The sequence below is a fragment of the Scyliorhinus torazame genome, chromosome 1 (genome assembly GCF_047496885.1).
Source record: "Scyliorhinus torazame isolate Kashiwa2021f chromosome 1, sScyTor2.1, whole genome shotgun sequence".
Classification (NCBI taxonomy): Eukaryota; Metazoa; Chordata; class Chondrichthyes; order Carcharhiniformes; family Scyliorhinidae; genus Scyliorhinus; species Scyliorhinus torazame.
The window spans coordinates 312,940,463-312,962,096 of NC_092707.1; the positions used below are offsets into that span (position 1 = coordinate 312,940,463).

Below are 21,634 nucleotides of genomic sequence, written 5' to 3' on the forward strand. Positions count from 1 at the left end.
TTCTTCTAGAAGCCTGCAGATGTCTGCAACCACTGACATGACAATCTCAGCTTGCCAAAGCACTATTCTTCTGAGAGGTCTAGGAAGTCAAGCCTCTACACCCTGTTGCATTGGACACTGTCTCCCCTGACTTCAGCCTCTTTGTTGTCCTACTCTCTGCTGTTCTGCATCTCTTTCCTATGCTCCTGATATTCAATTACAACACATGGACACTGCTGTGGATCATAATCACCTTCTCAGTCCAATCTTGTGTCAAAACCATCCATGGTGCCCTTTGAAAGGACTCAAGCTTCTCAAAATCCTTTATAACTCTCTGCTAAAATTTTGCGACAGGGAACTGATAAAGCAACTGTAAGCACTGAACCTTTATTGAGATTGAGCAATCTGAGGTTTAAAGAGTCCTATGAAATGCACCAACATAGCTCGTGTTTCACAAGCCTTAGGAAGCCCTGTGGTGGAGGTGTTAAATTCAAAGCAATGTTAAAATAACTTTAAAACCCCTAATTTCCATGTGATTACCATCAGAAAGTGAATTTAAGTGCTCAATCACATGTGCTAATGATTTCATCAACAATGGCAAGCCAGTTACTTGCATGGAGTCAGATTGCTATTGTGCTTCAATTTGCTCTGATCTTTACTGTGAACCCAAACCCAACTCAAATATGAGTGCTAAAATTCCCCCAAATATCAAAACTGAGAAAATAATAAATAAGAATTTGAATAATATGTCCTCGTTTTCCAAATTCAATAAAGTGGAGTGAATGTATTAATCTTTGATTGCTGCACCACTATCCATTCAAGTCTTTGTAATGGAAAGTTAATTTAATTAAGGCTTCATGCAAAAAAAAAAGCATGTGGCAAATCCCTGTGGTATCCAAAAAGAGAGAATTCACATAACAGTATATTTCATATGTCAGTAGCTGGTTTATGGAATAAATATTCTTTGTTACAATCCCTAGGCTATGCTGCCATTTATCTAGATATAAACCAGAACAACGTGCACCCCAGATTATAAAGGTAATGAGGTGTACTTACAGCAGGGACTGGTGACACTGAATGAAATAAATATTTAGTGCATTAGCCTCAAAATAGTCACAGTAAGAATGTAATTTCTTCCACTGCATTAATGGAGTTGTGACTCAAGATTAACCAAATTATTTTTATCTGGTCCTTCAAAGATTTGATTATCAAACTGATGATTATCAATGTAAAAATACATCACGTCGGCCCACAACTATAATTTAAAATAAAATAACAAAAGTGGTCTCAATTAGTCTATTCCAATATAGTCTGAACAGTTAATTTTGACTTCCAATTTTGCAATTGCAAAATATGCTGGCAGGATAATAATTCAGGTTGGCAGCATTTTAACTCAAAGGCCTCTTTATAATAATAATAAACTTCATTGTCACAAGTAGGCTTACATTAACACTGCAATGTAATGTAGTAACTGTGAAAGTTACTGTGAAAAGCCCCTAGTTGCCACATTCCAGCGCCTGTTCGGGTACACTGAGGGAGAATTCAGAATGTCCAAATTACCTATTAGCACGTCTTTCGGGACTTGTGGGAGGAAACCGGAGCACCCGGTGGAAATCCACACAGGCACAGGGTGAATGTGCAGACTCCGCACAGTGACCCAAGCCAGGAATCGAACCTGGAACCCAGGCGCTGTGAAGCCATAGTGCTAACCACTATGCTACCAAATTTCTTATCTTGTTTCTTACTTTATTGTCTTAAGGGAAGGCTTCTTTCGGCGGGTTCACCTATTTGAAGGGAGATTGCCTGAGGCAATTGCCTAATGGCAGTGATGGTTTTGATAGCCACTGGCAAATTTAGCCAGCAGAAATTGCTGCAGAAGGCTGCATATGAAAATGACAGCCTGTTTGGTGCATTGTAGCCTCCTTTATAGTATCCCTCAGTTGGATCCAGGAACGTGGCTCAATTCTAAGATCTTATGCAACCTCCCTCCACAGCTGTTGACTTCTAAGAGGCACATCTGATACCTATTTTGACCATTGAGGCTGCACTCGTTGCTCCTCCTTTTTCTCCAACTGCTCCTCCATGCAAACCAATGAAGCAAAAATGGCACCACGATCAGGTGTGAAAGCTTGGTCAGGATGAGTAAAGTTTAAAAACAGCAATCTTTAAGCCTTGTTAATCCACAAAGATCACAGAACCCCATGTAGCCACCTAAAATGGCTGATTCCCTATTAATTTGGCCAAAACCCGATTTAAAATGGCTAACCGAAAAGGCTGATGGGAAAAGCAGCCAACAGTACACAAACGGACAGCTGCAGACAGAATAGCATATTCGGCTCTGGGGAAGTCGGCCCAGATCGATACTCAAGACTATTAGCAGCACATCAACCCAGACATCTGCAGTTTAATCGGCTATCCCCGGGAACAATTGCAACAAATTAGCAATTGAATGCCGGACCAGACCTGTTGGCGCCTGCAGTGGCCGAAACAAAGACAGGTGAACGACCACCCCCCAATCGAGGAATCGCCCCGTTATTGGACATATCGAACCCAGTGATTGGGAACAAGTCCAATCACTTGGGACTCAGGGTCAAGGGCCGCCGCGAGAGGCGGGAAGCCCCTGGGCCCTATAAAGTGAGGGACCAAGTTCAGATCTCTCTCTCTCCCTTCTTCACCTGCTCGAGACCTTCACAAGAACATTGACAAGAAACAGTAAGTCCGACTCCAGCGATCGCTACCCGATAAAGACTCCTAGCCATCGACCCGTATCAGCCTTTTTGAATCCCGTGGGCCAGATCCGATTCAATAAGCCATTCGCTTCCCTGACCTGGTGGGCCCTTCCTAAAGTTAAGTATTGGCCAGTAGTGATAGGTTTCCATATAGATAGTAGGATTATTGTGTAAGCATTAATTGTTGTATATAATAAATGACCGTTGATTTCAATCTTACTAAGCGGTGTGCTGACTTATTAATCATAACTCGAGCTTGAACCATGTGGCGGTATCAGAAAGATACCTGGCGACTCGTGAGCAAAGGTGACATAATCAGAGGTAATAAAACTAAGGCTAAAAAGAGCAACAACCAAGACTCAAATAGTTTCGCCAAGTATTCTTTAAGTTGCGTATACTCAGTGAGGCAGTCTGTTGCCTGAAATCAAAGAAACAAGATTTCACTAAATGGGTTTGAAGTTGGGTAGGATTTACAACCCGCCCAATTAAAATGACACTGGGGTTCTAATCACGTCAAAACAAATGATCCCCGAAGCATGACTTCAGGAGAATAAGTAAAAATGCACAACTTTCAAACTGGGCTCCACTCATTTTGGATGGCTTGGGCACAATTTGCCCCATTGCATTCAAAGAGACAACTGATGCATAAACTACAAAACAAGCTCCTAACACAGGGGACTATCAAAAGCGATACACATGTTCACAAGATTAGCATCAATTATAAAGTCAAATATGGGATTATGATATTTTAACACGTATCCAACAAAGAAGGCCAGTTCTTATTGACCAATGAAGTCCAAAAGAGAAATAGGGTTGCTGCTGCACTGGCCGAAGGGGAATGGGACACAGAAGAAGTGGTCGGAGTGGGGGTCTCCTGCCTGGGGGACTGGAGGGTGAGGGCGGCGTGGACACGGGACTGGCCTAGAAAAGGAGATGGCTAGTCGGCAGGGGGGGTGGGGGCCCAATCTGGCTGATAACGTGGAACGTGAGGGGCGTGAATGGGCCGGTAAAGAGGGCCCGAGTGTTCGCGCACTTAAAGGGACTGAAGGCAGACGTGGTCATGCTCCAGGAGACACATTTGAAGGTGGCGGATCAGGTCAGGTTAAGAAAGGGATGGGTAGGACAGGTATTCCATTCGGGGCTGGATGCGAAGAATAGAGGGGTGGCAATATTGGTGGGGAAGCGGGTGTCGTTTGAGGCCAAGAATATCGTAGTGGACAATGGAGGTCGATACGTGATGGTGAGCGGTAAGTTGCAGGGAACGTGGGTGGTATTGGTAAATGTATACGCCCCGAACTGGGATGATGCCGGATTCATGAAGCGCATGTTGGGGCGCATTCCTGACTTGGAGGTAGGAAGCTTGATAATGGGTGGGGATTTTAATACGGTGTTGGATCCAGCACTGGATTGCTCCAGATCTAGGACCGGAAAGAGGCCGGCTGCGGCCAAGGTGCTTAGGGGGTTTATGGATCAGATGGGGGGAGGGGGGGGGGGGAGTTGACCCGTGGAGGTTTGCCAGGCCGCAGGCCAGGGAATGTTCCTTTTTCTCCCACGTGCACAAAGCCTACTCCCGGATAGATTTTTTTGTTCTGGGCAGGGCGCTGATCCCGAAAGTGGAGGGAACGGAGTATTCGGCCATAGCCATTTCAGATCACGCCCCGCACTGGGTGGAACTGGGGTTGGGAGAGGAGAGGGACCAACGCCTGTTGTGGCGGTTGGATGTGGGACTGCTGGCAGATGAGGCGGTGTGTGGGAGGGTGAGGGGGTGTATCGAAAGATACTTGGAGGCCAACGACAACGGGGAGGTGCAGGTGGGGGTGGTATGGGAGGCGCTGAAGGCGGTGATCAGGGGAGAGCTAATCTCCATCAGGGCTCATCGGGAGAAGATAGAGGGCATGGAAAGGGAGAGATTAGTGGGGGAGATTCTAAGAGTGGACAGGAGATACGCAGAGGCCCCTGAGGAGGGATTACTTAGGGACAGGCGACGTCTCCAGACGGAGTTTGACCTGTTGACCACAGGGAAGGCAGAGGCACAGTGGAGGAAAGCGCAGGGGGCGACGTATGAGTATGGGGAGAAGGCGAGTCGGATGCTGTCACATCAGCTCCGTAAGAGGATGGCAGCGAGGGAAATAGGCGGAGTCAAGGATGGCAGGGGAACTACAGTGCGGAGTGCGGGGAAAGTGAATGAGGCTTTCAAGGCCTTTTACGAGGAGCTGTATTGGTCCCAGTCCCCAAGGGGAAAAGAGGAGATGCGACGATTCTTGGACCAATTGAGGTTCCCGAGGGTGGAGGAGCAGGAGGTGGCTGGTTTGGGGGCGCCAATTGGGGTGGAGGAGCTGGTTAAAGGACTGGGGAGCATGGCAGGGAAGGCCCCGGGGCCGGATGGGTTCCCGGTGGAGTTTTATAGGAAGTATGTAGACCTGTTAGCCCCGTTGCTGGTAAGGACTTTTAATGAGGCAAGGGAGGGAGGGACCCAGCCCCCGACAATGTCGGAGGCGACAATCTCTTTGATCCTGAAGCGGGACAAGGACCCACTGCAATGTGGGTCGTACAGGCCGATCTCGCTCCTCAACGTGGATGCTAAGTTGCTGGCAAAAGTGCTAGCTACGAGGATCGAGGACTGTCCCGGGGGTGATTCACGAGGACCAGACGGGATTTGTAAAGGGTAGGCAGCTAAACACCAATGTGCGGCGGCTCCTAAACGTGATAATGATGCCATCGGTGGAGGGAGAGGCGGAGATAGTGGCAGCTATGGACGCGGAGAAGGCCTTTGACCGAGTAGAGTGGGAGTACCTCTGGGAAGTGCTGCGTAGGTTTGGGTTCGGGGGAGGGTTTATTAGCTGTGTTCAGCTCCTTTACAGAGCCCCGGTGGCGAGTGTGGTTACGAATCGGCGGAGGTCGGAGTATTTTCGGCTGTACCGTGGGACGAAGCAGGGGTGCCCCCTGTCCCCCCCTGTTGTTTGCCCTAGCAATTGAACCCTTGGCCATGTCATTAAGGGAGTCTAGGAAATGGAGGGGGGTGGTCCGAGGGGAAGAGGAGAATCGAGTGTCGCTTTATGCAGACGAGCTGTTGCTGTATGTGGCGGATCCAGTGGAGGGGATGGTGGAGGTCATGCAGACTCTAAGGGAGTTTGGGGATTTTTCGGGCTATAAGCTTAATGTAGGGAAGAGTGAGCTTTTTGTAGTACAGTCAGGAGACCAGGAAAGGGGGATAGACGATCTACCGCTGAGGAGGGCGGAAAGGAGCTTTCGGTACCTGGGGATCCAAATAGCTAGGAGTTGGGGGGCCCTACATAAACTGAATCTGACGAGGCTGGTGGAGCAGATGGAGGAGGACTTCAAAAGATGGGACATGTTGCCGCTCTCGCTAGCGGGTAGAGTGCAGTCGGTCAAAATGGTGTCCTCCCGAGGTTTCTTTTTGTGTTCCAGTGCCTTCCAATTGTAATCACCAAGGCTTTTTTTAAGAGGGTAGGCAGGAGTATGATGGGTTTTGTGTGGGCGAATAAGACCCCGAGGGTAAGGAGAGGGTTTCTGGAGCGCAGTAGGGACCGAGGAGGGTTGGCGCTGCCAAATCTGGGTGGCTACTACTGGGCAGCAAATGTGGCGATGATCCGTAAGTGGGTGATGGAGGGAGAGGGGGCGGCATGGAGGAGGTTGAAGATGGCGTCCTGCAAAGGAACGGGCCTGGGGGCGCTGGTGACGGCACTGCTGCCGCTCTCGCCGACAAGGTACACCACGGGTCCGGTGGTGGCGGCAACGCTAAAGATCTGGGGCCAGTGGAGACGGCACAGGGGTGCAATGGGAGCCTCGGTGTGGTCCCCGATCAGGGGTAACCATCGGTTTGTCCCAGGGAGGATGGAAGGGGAGTTTCAGAGCTGGCATCGAGCAGGGATTATAAGAATGGGGAACCTGTTCATTGATGGGACGTTTGCGAGCCTAGGGGCACTGAAGGAGAAGTTTGGGCTCCCCCCGGGAAATGCTTTCAGATACATGCAGGTGAGGGCGTTTGTGAGGCGACAGGTGAGGGAATTCCCGTTGCTCCCGGCACAGGAAATTCAAGACAGGGTGATCTCGGGTGTATGGGTCGGAGAGGGCAAGGTGTCGGCGATATACCAGGAGATGAAAGAAGAGGGGGAGGCGTTGGTAGAGGAGCTGAAGGGTAAATGGGAGGGGCTGGGGAGGAGATTGAGGAGGGGCTATGGGCTGATGCCCTAAGTAGGGTTAATTCCTCTTCTTCGTGTGCCAGGCTTAGCCTGATACAGTTTAAGGTGGTTCATAGAGCGCACATGACGGGGGCGAGGCTGAGTAGGTTTTCCGGGGTGGAGGACAGATGTGGGAGGTGCTCAGGAAGCCTGGCAAACCATGTCCATATGTTTTGGTCATGCCCGGCACTGGAGGGGTTCTGGAGGGGGGTGGCGGGAACAGTATCTAAGGTGGTGAAAGTCCGGGTCAAGCCAAGCTGGGGGCTAGCACTATTTGGAATAGTGGACGAGCCGGGAGTGTAGGAGGCGAAAGAGGCCGGCATTCTGGCCTTTGCGTCCCTAGTAGCCCGGCGAAGGATCTTGCTAATGTGGAAGGAGGCGAAGCCCCCCAGCGTGGAGGCCTGGATAAATTATATGGCAGGGTTTATCAAGTTAGAGAGGATAAAGTTTGCCTTGAGAGGGTCTGTGCAGGGGTTCTACAGGCGGTGGCAACCGTTTCTAGACTATCTCGCGGAGCGTTAGGTGAAGGTTGGTCAGCAGCAGCAGCAACCCGGGGGGGGGGAGGGGGGATGTCTTGCGTTGGGGGGGGGGGTTTTGAGCAAGAAAATACATGAAGGATCTGGAAAACTGACATGTACGGGAGGAATCCAATGTACAAAGTTCTGTAATATATTGTTTTACCATGTTTATGTCTTGCTATGTGCGTTTTCTTTCTATTTTGTTACGGGGGGGGGGGGGGGGGGGGGGGGGGGGGAGGAGTTGTTTGTAAGGGGGAAAAATTGTGTTAAAAATCTTAACAAATAGATATATTTTTTTTAAAAGTCCAAAAGAGAAAAAAAATCAAAGATGAGCAAGGATCAAAAAAAGGAAAAAGGAGACAGAGCAATAGAAAGAAAAAATAGAAATAAAAGCAGGGACATAGGGAAGGAAAGAGAGAGAGAGAGAGAAAGAGAGGCCGGGCAGCAGTAGCCTGTTGATTGTATTTCTACTATCCAATCAGCATGTAGTATAACATAAATAAAAATAAATTAAGCAATGAAAAGAACCAAGTTGCCAAATGGCAATCTCATATTACACACATAAAAATACTATCTGCACATAGCCAAAGTCCTGAAAATACTGACTAGTACCAGATGATTCTGCAGAAGTTACTACACATTAGAAAGTCTTAAGGATATTTTTCAAAGTTTGTTGCAATATGCTTATAAAGAACAGTAAGCATTGAATGTGGCTTGAAGATGATCACATATGTTGGGTGCAAAGGGAACAGAGGAACTGTGAAAGTGGTGAGAAAATGAAGTAGGCCCTTTACATGAGAGAATCCCAGCCGAAACGTTGGGCACATAGTGTCCATGTTTTGAGCCATACTCTAATTACTGAAACCCTAATATCTTAAGTAGGAAACATGCACACAACTCCAATCAGAATTCTCTCATCTGCCACCATCTTCTACCCATATCCCTGGATTCCCTGAGACTTAAAATAAGTCTATCTCAACCTAAATATACTCAACGATTTAGGCTTCGTCTCTGGATTGCTCGTCCAGTGACATTACCACTATGTCACCATCTCCCTCCCATATATTACCTCCAGCCCAAGTCATTACTATAAATCAGTCATTTTCAAACTCAGGGTCGTGACCCACAGATGGGTCATGAGCGGGTGTCGGGAGGGTCGCAGGGCCATGGGTCGCTGTGTTCCTCATTGCAGGACATTGTGGCCAATGGCCGCGACTGGCTTTTAAAGATACCGTTGCACATATGCATGACCCATTAGCAGTGGGCAGACCTGGTACCCAGCAGGGCAGACCGCCTCCTCCTGATGTCAGCACTGACCAGCAGGAGATTTTTAAAAAAGAAATTGATGGGAGTCTTCCTGCCAGAAGCGGCGGCAGAGAGCAGGTCACGCGCCCCAAACACTAACGTCACGTGCTCTGGGCACGAGAGAGATTCTTCCATTTTGAGCTGCCAGCATGCAAGCAACAGGACTAAAGAATTGAAAATGGATTGTAATAAGGAAGAGAGGGCCAGAGATACAAACAGGCCAGGATCTCTCAACTAAATCTGCTGGAGAGAGATGCTAAGGAGAATCCACAGTAGGACAAAGCAGTGCTGAAGTGAGCTCCAGGGCCTCTGGTGAACAACCCATTAAGAAGAATCTGATATCAGACTTCCGGTGGCGGCCATGGTGTGTGGTTGCACATTTGGTGGCGCCGCTCGTGGCGGTTTTTTCGGACCTTTTCCCTGGTTGGTGCAGGAGAGTGAGTAGAAGAGATTGACGCACTGGTGTATGGAGCTGAGGGCCAGAAGCGGTCGCAAAAGAGGGGATCAGACTGCAAAGGTTGGTGTGGTGCCTGCAACGCAAGTGGAGATGGCGGAGGGTCAGGGAGCGGCCTTGCTGGCTCAGTGGTCAACAGAGCAGCTGGTGGGCTTCCTGAATGAGAAATTCATCCAGCAATGCAAGGAGAATCTGGCTCGGGCAGTAGATTCAATTCAGGCAATGACAATTCAGACCGCGTGGAAGCTGGAGGCCCAGGGTCAGGCGATCCAGAAGATGGAGGAGGTGGTGGGGGAACATGAGGAGCAGTTCGCCTCGATGGCAGCATTAATGGGGCTGATGCGGGATCAGCAGAGGCGGCTCCAGGAGAAAGTCGAAGACCTGGAGAACCGGTCATGCAGACAGAATATTAGGAATGTGGGCCTGCCGGAGGGAAGTGAAGGAGTTGACGCTGGCGCATATGTGGAGAGGATGCTGGAGAAGCTGCTGCGAGAGGGAGCATTCGCACGGCCTCTTGAGGTGGATCGAGCGCATAGGGCGCTAATGAGGAAGCCCCAGGGGAATGAGACGCCGAATGCAATGGTGGTACGTTTGCATCGTTTCCTGGACAAGGAGCGGATCGAGGTGGGCCAGGCAGACAATATCAGGACCTGGGTGCAGAGCTGGCCAAGATGAGAGCGTGTTTCAATAAGGTCAAGGCTGTCCTCTACAAGAAGGGGGTGAAGTTTGGGATGTTGTACCCGGCACATCTGTGGATGAACTACGAAGGCCGGGAGCTGTACTTTGGGATGTCAGAGGAGGCGATAGAATTTATCAGAGACAATGGACTGGCAGGAGACGGTGGACTTTGAACTTTGGTGGAGATGTTTGAATCTGCGTTTAATTTGTGTTTGGGGCCATTTTTTGGCTTCAGGTTTGTTTCTGTTCTCTGTTGGAAGATGGGGGGTTGATCTCTTCGATTGGGCTTGGGGAGGGGTGTATTTTGTTTGCACTAGCAGGATGATTGAGCAGGTGGGAGGGGAATCAGTGGGGGTAGGATGCTAGGCGCCATAGGCGGAGGCTGCCAGGCTAACTGGGCGAGCTAGTTCACGGAAGCGCAGTGGAGGGTGAGCAGGTTAGTGGGGGGTGGGGACAGGGGTTGTTCTTGGGGGACTGGGTGGGGGGGGGCAACGTACTGTTGACAGGGGTAGGGCTTTTAAAGTGTAATGAGGGGGAGGATCGATGATGGTGGGCGCCCGAGGGCGGGCCTGAGGACGTGCGGGACATGGGCTAATTCAAGAGGGACTATGGATGATCGGCGGGTGGAGGTTAAAGTGCTCCTCGACCAGCTGATCACGTGGAACGTGCGAGGATTGAATGGGCCTGTCAAGGGGCCCGTGATTTTGCACATTAAAAAAAATAAAGGCGGATGTGGCCATGCTACAGGAGATTCACCTGAAGGTGGGGGACCAGACTAGACTGAGGAAGGGATGGGTTGGGCAAGTATTTCAATCGGGATTGGACTCTAAATCGAAGGTGGTGGCGATTTTGATCAATAAGCAGTTGTGTTTGAAGTGGGAAGTATTGTGGCAGACTCTGGGGGAAGGTATGTTATGGTGAGTGGGAAACTGGAGGGGATGCCGGTGGTGTTAGTGAACATCTATGCCCTGAACAGGGACAATGTGGAATTTATGAGGAGGGTGCTGGGGAGGATCCCTGACCTGGACTCTCATCGGTTAATAATTGGGTGGGGGGGGGGGGGGGGAGAGAGAGAGAACTTCAATACGGTCCTGGATCCGAGGCTAGACCGATCGAGCTCGAGGTCGGGGAGGGTGCCAACAACAGCCAAGGAGCTGTGGGGGTTCATGGTGTCATGTGAGAGTAACTTTAAGAAATGGGTGTTTATCAAATAGCTGTAGTGGGTGTACCTTTAAGAAATGGGTGTTTGTCAAATAGCTGCAATGATGTCAGAGTGTGGGTGGAGCTGGGTGTCTGTCTGCTTTACTTTCGCTTTGGGCTCGCAGCTACAGGGTGTGTTTGGTTTCGTTTTGCAGATTGGGAGCTGCATCCAGCAAAACCAGGTGTGATTCTGATTTATTTCTGCATGAAAGGAATGTCTTTAAATCACTTGCTAGTTTAAAAGTGATAATTGCTCTCAATAGAGAATTTAAACCTGATGTGTTGAAGAGGGTATTTGTCTTATGGATGCTGCAAGGAAAGATTAAGGTTTACTTACAGAATATTGTATCTGTGGGGATTATTGGTGCTGACAGTTGTTAAGATGTTTACTGTGTGTTTAAAAATGTTAACTGGATTAATATAGTAAACATTGTTTTTGTTTAAACAAACTTTAGATCACTGTTGCACCATACCAGTAAAGTGGGACCTCGTGCTCCCCTTAACCAAAATCTATTTAAAGTTATGGGTCAGGTGAAGTCCATGATATACTTTGGGGTTCTCCAAACCCTGGCCCGTAACATGGAGCACATGTGTGTGTGTGTGTGTGGAGGGGGGGGGGGGGGGGGGGGGAGATCCGTGGAGACTTGGGAGACGGAGGGTGAAATAATTTTTATTCTACTCCCATGTGCACAAGGTGTACTCCCGAATAGACTTTTTCGTGTTTGACAAGACATTGTTGGTAGGAGTGGTTGATATCGAGTATTCGGCAATAATGGTGTCGGACCATGCCCCCGCACTGGGTGGAACTACAAGTGAGCAAAAGGGGGGGCCCAGCGCCCGCAATGGAGGCTGGATGTGGGACTGTTGGCGGAGGGAGAGGTCCGGTGATACGTGGAGATTAATGACACGGGAGAGGTTTCAGCAGGTACGGTTTGGGAGGCACTTAAGGCAGTGGTCAGGGGGGAGTCTATTTCGATTCAGGCACATAGGGAGAAGGCGGAGCGGGCGGCGATCAGAGAGGCTACTGAGGAAATCCTGCAGGTGGACAGGAGATATGCAGAGGCCCCGGAAGTGGGGTTGCTGAAGGAATGTCAGAGGCTGCAGATGGAGTTTGGGCTATTATCTACGGGTAAGGCGGTGACGCAGTTGAGAAGGGTGAGAGGAGCGCGATACGAGTATGGGGAGGAGGCGAGCAGGATGCTAGCACACCAGTTGAGAAGCGACAGGAGAATTTTTTTTTCCAGCCGCTTGTTCAGCGGTACCAACTTATCTGCAGATACCTGGTCAACAGACCACACGCTTGTTCAGCGGAACTAGCTTTTCAGCTGATACTTGTTCGGGTATCAGACGCCCGATCGTAACTGCTCTTCTGATTCAAGGGATAGAATCACTATGGCAGCCCCACCACGATGACTACATTTTTGCCCGTTCTTGTCGGTTGCTCAGGCAGTGGAGAAACGGCGTGAGACCCGCCCTGTCTGGGGACCCCCCCCCGCTGGTCAATCACGCTCGGGTAGGGGAGATACGGCATTGGTAGCCGTCCTACCCGGGGACTCCATCCAAATCTTACCCGTCGCGGCCCATACGCACCTCATTTGACATTCTTTCATTTCAAAATGTTTTTATTTGTTTAGGCGACCTTCAGGTTGCTGCCATCTGCTATTTACATTTGGATGGTAAATAAGCACTGGTCCATCATTGGGAAGTGTGCCGTGTCCTAAAATGTGTTTTTGAAAAAAAAAGAGGGAGTCACACATAGTGACCAATTATAAGGGTATAATTGGCACCAAAGGACAGACATACTAGCATACCGGATATTAAACAGAGGTAGTTACAGATACTATGCTTGTTTTTACAGAACTCCAGAAGTTCCAGGACCGGAGAAAATACACGAGAACACACAGAAAGAAAAGGAAAGAGGACAGCCATGAGGACTCCCTTCATCGTGCTCAACATTATTTTTGTGGACATTTGGTTGCGCGAGAACGCGAACCCCATTACTTCAAACCTCCCAGCCGTTAATGTTTCACTGCCCCGCAGTACCCAGAGCCCAGTCACCAGCGACACTGCATCTTCCTGGTGTGCCAGGTTCATAACCTGGTACTCCCTGTCCTACGTGATTGAAGCACTGTTAGCGTTGGCGATACTCAGCTGTGTAGTGCAGACTATGCGCCTACGTAAATGGAGAAGGAGAGCGTACCGCGCTTGAACCCCGGTATATCGGATCAGATCCCCTATATTCGGTTACGACCAGACCCCCGATCCCCGCAATCTATAATAAAAACAATAAAGTGCATTCACTTGCGTTATTACTGTAAATAAAAAGATGTACAAAACCTTTCATGACAAAAAACCTTGTATGATCCTGAGCTTGACTGCCAAGCCAGGAAAGATTATATGGAATGATGTGAGTTTGTTGTATGTTTTAGGAAGATAGGATAATGCAATGTTTAGCGAGTATAGTGTAATAAGGATAAATTAGAGGTTCCAAGTTTGTTATTTTGTAATGCATGTCCCTGTCTGACATAGCGCCCTTAGAATTGTTAGGTAAAATGTTTTGTGCGTAGCTAGGGTCAGAGTAGAGGCCATGTAGGAGGTGTCCCCCCCCCCGGTCAGGGAATGGAAAGGAACAAAGGATCGCGTTAGGATCACAAGGAGGGAATGTAGCCATGTAAAATGGCTGATTCCCGATTAGAATGGTCAAACCCCGATTTAAAATGGTGAACGAAAGAGGCTGATGGGAAAATCAGCCAACAGCACTCAAACGGACAGCTGCAGGTAAAACCGATAACTGCAGCCATCAACATCACAACAACCCAGCCATCTGCATAGTGAGCAGCCATCCCCGGGAACAATTGCTACACATTAGCAACATAAAGCCGATCCAGACCTTTCGGCGACAGCAGGGGCTGACACAAAGAAAGGTAAACGACCACCCCCCCGATCAAGGAATCGCCCCATTATTGGAGCATATTGAACCAAGTGATTGGGACCAAGTCCAATCACTTGGAACCAGGTACGAGGTCCGCCCCGAGTGGCGGGAAGCCCCTGGGGACTATAAGAATAGGAGCCAAGTTCAACTCGACCCTTCTTCTCCTGCTCGCAACCTTCGAGACCCTTCGACAAAGAAAACTGTAAGTGTTACTCCAGCGATCGCTACCAGATAGGTGCTCCTGACTATCGACTTGTACCAGCCTTTGAATCCCGCAGGCTCAGAACCAATTCGAAAGACCATTCGTTTCCCTGACCTGGTGGGCCATTTCCAAAGTTAAGTATTGGCCTTTAGTGGTAGGTAGTAGTCTAGAAGTAGGATTATTGTATAAGAATTTATTCCTGTATATAATAAATGAGCGTTGATTTAACTCTTACTAAGCGGTGTGTTGCATTATTAATCATTACTTGGACTTGAACCACGTGGCGGTATCAGAAAGATACCTGTTGACTCATGAGCAAAGGTGACAGAATAAGAATAAAGTAAACTAAGGCTAAAACGAGCAACATATTGGCGACTCCGCCGGGACCCGATCTAGAAGTGGAAAACCACTCCGGGAGAACCCAAGAAATTTTGAATTAGAATCCAATTGGAAACAGAAAACCACAAGTGTTCAAGCGGTTCTGATTAATAGTCATAATTCGTAAGTGTGTGTATGCATGCGTAACTAACAGGGCTATAAGGTAAAAGTGATAGATTTTTGTTGCGTCAAAACTGTCGGAAGTCTGTATTTTCGGAAACTAGCGCAAGCCGTACCCGCATCTACGACACCACCTTAGCCCCCTGTTCCAAATTTAAACGAAGCAAGCGGATAGGAGAGATGGCCATGCAGGCAATGCAACGCCTCATGAACCCCGAGGAATTTGCGGTCGCAGCGACCAGCAGCAGTAGAGTGGGACAGTGTCCCATTTGGGAAGAGGAAATCCGGAAATATCTCAAGGGCAAAGGATGGCCCATGTGGAATGATTTCTGCGATAATGACGAATCAGGTCCCGGAAGTATTGGACATACTTGGAGGAAGAACATGAGTGAGATCCATAAAAAGAGCTTAGCAAAAGCTCGCAAGCCGATGGCAATCGTGTCCTGTTTGGCACAATTGCGAGGCACAGAGGAGGTCGTCAAGACGCTCCGCAAAGAATTAGAGGGCATACATCGGATGAGTAAAGTCGATGTATGCGAGGTTGAGAAAGAGAATCTGGAATTAAGGAGGAAATTAGCAGCAAAGGACGAAGAAGTGGCTGACACCAAACGAGGTCACCAGTCTTTGAGTAGTTTCCAAACCCAGTATGAAAAGGCCTATTAGGACACGCAGTGTGCAGTCCTGGTAAGGAAAGAAACAGAGAAGCAGGTGGAGATGCTACAGAAACAATGTAGTGATCTCAAGGCAGCCTTGAGAGCGCTCCATGCTGCAACCACAGAACAAAGACAGAGCACCATAGACCATGCAAAGTGCCGGAAGCAAATTGCAGACCTGCAGTCACTGCTTTCTGTCCAGAAGGGATTTCAAGAAACCTTTGGGGAAAAATTAGACCAGGAAGACGGCCCTGATTGGGAAGAATTACAGGAAACAGCGCAGAGATGTGTTCAGGGAACATGTGCGCAGGGAAAGCCCCAAAGGAGAAAAGCACCCTACCCCCCACACAGCAGGTAGTTCAGGCTCCAATGAACCCTGTAACAACCCACCGCACAGCCACATCGGACGAGGCGGAATTCCTATATTCCACCCCCCTAACAGTGACCCAATTACGGGACGCGTATGCAAAAATCACACCGTTCCTCCCCACCGCAGACCCCCTTTGTCACCGTCAAACATCAGGCGACCATGTACGGCCTGGATGAGAGAGAGCATGTAAAGCTCATGGTTCTAAGTCTGGATCCATCGGTAGCAGCAGCCCTTCCCGACCCACAGAACGTAGGAGGAGGCACCCTCGCAGAAATGCATACCGTGATCCTGGATGCAATCGGGTATAATCGGGGTGACCCCGTAGATGGCCTAAATAAGTGTAGGCAGAAGAAGTCTGAACACCCCACAGCGTTCGCAGGACGCCTGTGGATTCATTTCGCAGCCGTTTTTGGAGACGTAGGCCGTGCCCATTTGTCCCCAGATAACATGGCCAAATGGACCCGCACCCTTATCTCCCATGCCACAGATGCAGGACAGAATGCCTGTAATAGTTATGATCCCTCAGAAGAGGCCCATAACGAGAAGTGGGTGGTTAAAAGATTGTCCCGCGTTTGGGAGCAGTCTGTTCAGAATAAACCTACCGCTAAAACCACCGAGGAAAAGCAAGCCGCCGCAGACATGCAGGCAGTAAAACCAACCCATCACAACCCGCCTGGTTAAATGAGGGAAAGAACATCACCCCACACAAATAACAAGAATGTTACAACTGTGGACAGTTGGGACATTTTGCAAAAGAGTGCAATGGCCCCAAAAAGCCACAGAGAGCCCAACAAACAGGCACTCTGATTAAGAAAAAGGCAGAGCCCATCCATAGCGTTAGCGCCCGTTCGGATCAGACGGACTTGACCGAAACAGACTGACGGTGTACGGGCTCCCCCAGTTGGGTCTGTGACACCCTTTGGGATAGGTCAGGATGACCCGTAGTCACAGCGAAAATTCGGGAACAGCCTATCGAATTTCTTTGGGATACAAGAGGGTCCCGCACCACCATAAATTCCTCCACCCTTTTTCAGAAGGACATGTGGCCTACTACAGCCACTATAACCCTCAGCGGCTTTACAGGCCACTCACAGCAGGGACACATCACAGCCCCTGTACCCATTCAAATTGGTAACATACCACAAAACACCCCGTAGTTTTAGTAGACCTGCCCCACAGCAGAACACATTCTGGGAATCGACTTTATGAATTCCCACCACCTATCCTTCGATCCAGTCAACCAGTGTGTCTGGAAGATGGCGAAATCCGCTAGAGCCCCCGCAACGCTCAACATAGGGGACTATATGAACAAAATTAGCGCAGTAGGCGAATTTTGATTCAACCCGACCACGCTTAGCACGGACAAGCAGGTTAGGGCAGTCCTGCAAAAGAACAGGGCAGCATTCGCGACCCACAAGCACGACTGTGGACGGATGACTGGCTCCGTACAAGTAACAGGACCGGACCCTCGACCCCCAAAACAGTACGGATTCCCCCTAGAAGCAGAGGGAGAAATCCTAAAAGTTATGGAGAGCTTATTAGAGCAGGGCGTACTAAGATCAGTAGCCTCTACTAATAATGCCCCGATTTGGCCAGTAAGAAAGCCCGACGGATCATGGCGCCTGACCAGTGATTATCGGGAACTCAATAAAGTCACCTCCGCAGCAGCCCCCACCGCAGCAACAAGTCCCGAGGCCATGCTCAAACAGGGACTCAACTCCTGCTATTTCACGGTTTGGACATCAGTAATGGATTCTGGTCCATTCCATTGGTAAAGGCGTGCCAGTACAAATTTGCCTTCACTTTTAAAGCGCAGCAGTACACGTGGACATGCCTGCCACAAGGCTTCCACAACTCCCCCTCCATTTTCCACCGACAGCTGGCAAATGGACTAGCGAAATTTTCTCGCCCCGAATGTCTGGTACAATATGTAGATGATCTACTACTGCAGACAGACACCAAGGAAGAGCACATTGAGCTTCTGTCCGAACTCCTGGAATTACTACGTTCCATTGGTTGTAAAGTCAACCCCAAAAAGGCCCAGATTTTGGAAGAAAAAGTGGTATATTTGGGAACCATTATCACGCACGGTAAACGCGAGATCGAGCATAAAAGAATTGACTCGATCGCTAAATTGCCCCTTTCCCAGAACGTTTCAGCCCTCCGGTCGTTTTTAGGACTGGTTGGCTACTGCCGAAACCACATTGACGGTTTCGCCAGCAAGGCAGCGCCCCTCTCAGACCTCCTAAAGAAAGGAGCCCCCTGGGAGTAGCTTCCGCAGCATACGGATGCTTGGAATCATTAAAACAGGCACTCATAGCCGCCCCCACACTACAAGTTCCAGACCCGCTTTCCCCTTACGCCATAGAGGTAGCGACCACAGACCTTTCAGCCGATCTCCTGCAGAAACGGCACGACCAGTTAAGCCCCGTAGCTTACGCCTCACGACTTTTAGATGCTGTGGAGCAGGGATTTTCAGCCTGCGAGAGGCATCTGCTCGCAGTTTTCTGGGCAGTCCAGTACTTTTCATACATTACCGGACTGAACCCCATCACCATTCTGACCGAGCACACCCCCACCCAACCTTTACTGGACGGACGACTCAAGGAGGGTACCGTCAGCCAAATATGCCGCGCAGCTAGATGGACCCTTCTCTTGCAGGGACGGGACATCACAGTAAAACGGACCAAGTCACACACCTACTTAGCGGACAATTTGCAGTACCCCGGAACCCCCCATGAATGTGAAATCATCTCTCCACATCATAACACAGGCCCCTTTATAGCTAAAACACCCCCCAGAAAGATAGGAAATTCATCTCAGAACCCCCCGCACCCGGACACGTGTGAACCCATTAGGATTTATCTGGATGGATCTTCCACAGTCTTAGATGGGCAACGCATAACAGGTTGCGGGATCCATGTTGAGGACGTGCAGGGACGCGCCCTCGAGGTGTTGCTCTTTTTAACCTTAGTCTATTTGCTCTGATTACGTCACCTTTGCTCACGAGTCGCCAGGTATCTTTATGATACCGCCACGTGGTTCAAGTGCAGGTTATGATTAATAATACAGCACACCGCTTAGTAAGGATTAAAACAACGGTCATTTATTATATACAATGAGCAATATTAATACACTAATACTACTATCTATATAATAAACCTATCACTACTGGCCAATACTTAACTTAGGAAGAGCCCACCAGGTCAGGGAAACGAATGGCTTGTCCAATCAGATCTGGCCCGCGGGATTCAAAAGGCTGCTACAGGTCGGTGGCTAGGTGTCTCTACCGGATAGCGATCGCTGGATTCAAACTTACTGTTGCTGGTTGCTGTTCTTGCGAAGGTCTCGAGCAGGCGAAGAGGAGAGAGAGAGAGAGATCTGAACTTGGCCCCTCACTTTTATAGGGCCCAGGGGCTTCCCGCCTCCCGGGGCGGCCCTTGACCCTGAGTCCCAAGTGATTGGATTTGTTCCCAATCCCTGGGGTCGATGTGTCCAATGGTGAGGCGATTCCTCGATCGGGGGGTGGTCGTTCACCTGTCTTTGTTTCGGCCACTGCAGGCGCCGACAGGTCTGGCCCGGTATTCAATTGCTAATATGTTGCAATTGTTCCCGGGATAGCCGATTTAACTGCAGATGTCTGAATAGATGGGCTGCAAACAGTCCTGAATGTAACTGCAAATACCTGGGTTGATGGGCTGTTGATAGCCCTGAGTATCAATCTGGGCTAACTTCCCCAGAGCCGAATATGCAATACTGTCTGCAGCTGCCTGCTTGTGTCTTGTTAGCTGCTTTTCCCAGCAGTCTTTTGGGTTAGCCATTTCAAACTGGGTTTTGGCCAGATTAATCGGAACGCAGCCATTTTACGTGGCTACATTCCCGCCTTGTGATCCTAACGCGAAGCATGAAGGATCACATAAATTTTGTCCTCTTCGTTCCCTGACCCGGGCCGGGGGGTGGGGCACCTCCTACATGGCCACTACTCTGGCCCTAGCTATGCACAAAAATTTACCTAAACAATTCTTGAGGGCGCTATGTCAGGCAGGGGCATGTATCTATAAAAAAATAAACTGGGAACCTCTAATTTTACCTAAACAATTCTTCAAGCATTATACAATCTTATCTCTCTAAACATACAATAACAATCACAACATTTAATATACTCTTTCCTGGCTTGGCAGTCAAGCTCAGGATCATACATTTCCATACATTTTCTTTTTATTTACAGGAAAAACCGCCAGTGCATGTTTTATTATTCATATGTCGCGGGGGTCTGGGGTCTGGTCATAGATGAATATCGGGGATCGGATCCGATAGACCGGGGTTCGAGCGCGTTACACTCTCCTTTTCCACTTGCGGAGGCGCATGGTCTGTACTGCACAACTGAGTATAGCCAATGCCAACAGTGCCTCAATGATGTACGTTAAGGAGTACCAAGTTATGAACTTGGCACACCAGGATAATGCAGCGTGGTTGGTGACTGGGCCCTCGGTACTACTGGGCTGTGAAGTGTTAACAGTAAAGGGGTTTGGAGTGATGGGGTCCGCGTTCCCGCGCAACCAAAGGTCCAGCACAAACATGTTGATCATGAAGAAAGGAGTCCTCATGGCTGTCTTCTTTCTTTCCTTTTCCTGTGTTCGCTGGTTTTCTCCGGACTTGGAGCTTCTGGAGTTCTGTAAGACAAGCTGTGTAAATACTTCGGTTTAATATCTGGTGTGTTAGTGTGTCTGTCCTTCTTGGGGCCAATTAAACCCTTATAATTGGTCACAGTATGTGACTCTCCCCCCATTTTTTTTTTTTTCAAAACAAATGTTTGGACACGGCACACTTCCCAATGGTGGACCAGTGCTAGGTTTATCATCCAAATGTTCCAGGATGTAAATAGCATGTGGCAGCAACCCAAAGGTTGCCTAAATAAAATAAAACTGTTTTTGAAAGAAAAGGTCGAATGAGGTGCGTGTGGGCCGTGACGGGTAAGATTTGGGTGGAGTCCCCGGGTAGGACGGCTACCAATACCATATCTTCCCTACCCGAGCGTTTTTGACCAACGGGGGGGTCCCCAGGCAGGGCGGGTCTCATGCCGTTTCTCCACTGCCTGAGCGACCAAAGAACGGACAAAAATGTAGTCATCATGGTGGGGTTACTGTTCTGATTCTACCATCAAATCGGAAGAGTAGCTACGATCGGGCGTCTGGTCTGGTGACCACGTATCTGTGGACAAGTTGGTACCGCTGAACAAGCGCCTGGCTTGTCCGTTTGGAAAAGTGCTAAAAAGTTCAGGTGAATGGGTGTGGGGCGGTGAGAACATTCTCCTGTAGGACGAACAACATTTAGCAAACAGACAGACAACATAAATATTCTGCAGGTTCCATCAGGAAGGACAACACTTTTCACCAAGTGTCTCCTTTAAATCATCATGTGGACACCTCAGTTCTCGGTCGCTATGGGCTCTGCCTTTTTCTTATTGAGAGTGCCTGTCGGTTGGGCACTCTGTGGTTTTTTAGGGCCATTGCATTCTTTAGCAAAATGTCCCAACTGTCCGCAATTGTAGCACTCTTGCGGTTTGGCTGGGGGGCTGTTCTTTCCCTCGTTTACCCAGGCGGGGTTGTGGAGAGTGGTTCTTACTGCCTGCACGTCTGCGGCGGCTTGGTTTTCCTCGGGGGCTCTAGTTGCTGATTTACCGTGAGCCGCTTGTTCCCAAACGCGGGACAATCTTTTGACCACCCACTTCTCATTATGAGCCTCCTCCGAGGGGTCATAATTGCTACAGGCATTCTGTCCTGCTTCCGTGGCATGGGAGATAAGGGTGCGGGTCCACTTGGCCATATTGTCTGGGGACAAATGGGCACGATCTACGTTGCCGAAAACGGCTTCAAAATGAATCCACAAGCGTCCTGCGAACGCTGTGGGGTGT

The 21,634-nt window shown here is 49.3% G+C and overlaps 1 protein-coding gene across 4 annotated transcripts in view; it reads right to left on the reverse strand.

Annotated features, from left to right (window-relative positions):
- Positions 1-21,634, reverse strand: part of cfap36 (cilia and flagella associated protein 36) — a 218,362-nt gene that overhangs the window by 46,396 nt on the left and 150,332 nt on the right. The window contains exon 8 of one of the 4 annotated variants that reach the window (XM_072507828.1): positions 18,887-20,393. The exons of the other annotated variants lie outside the window; for them this stretch is intronic. Within the exon in view, the coding sequence (XP_072363929.1) occupies positions 20,055-20,393 (339 nt within the window). The 3' untranslated portion in view covers positions 18,887-20,054. Of the gene's footprint in view, positions 1-18,886; positions 20,394-21,634 lie in introns of those variants that run through there. 4 annotated transcript variants of the gene reach the window in all.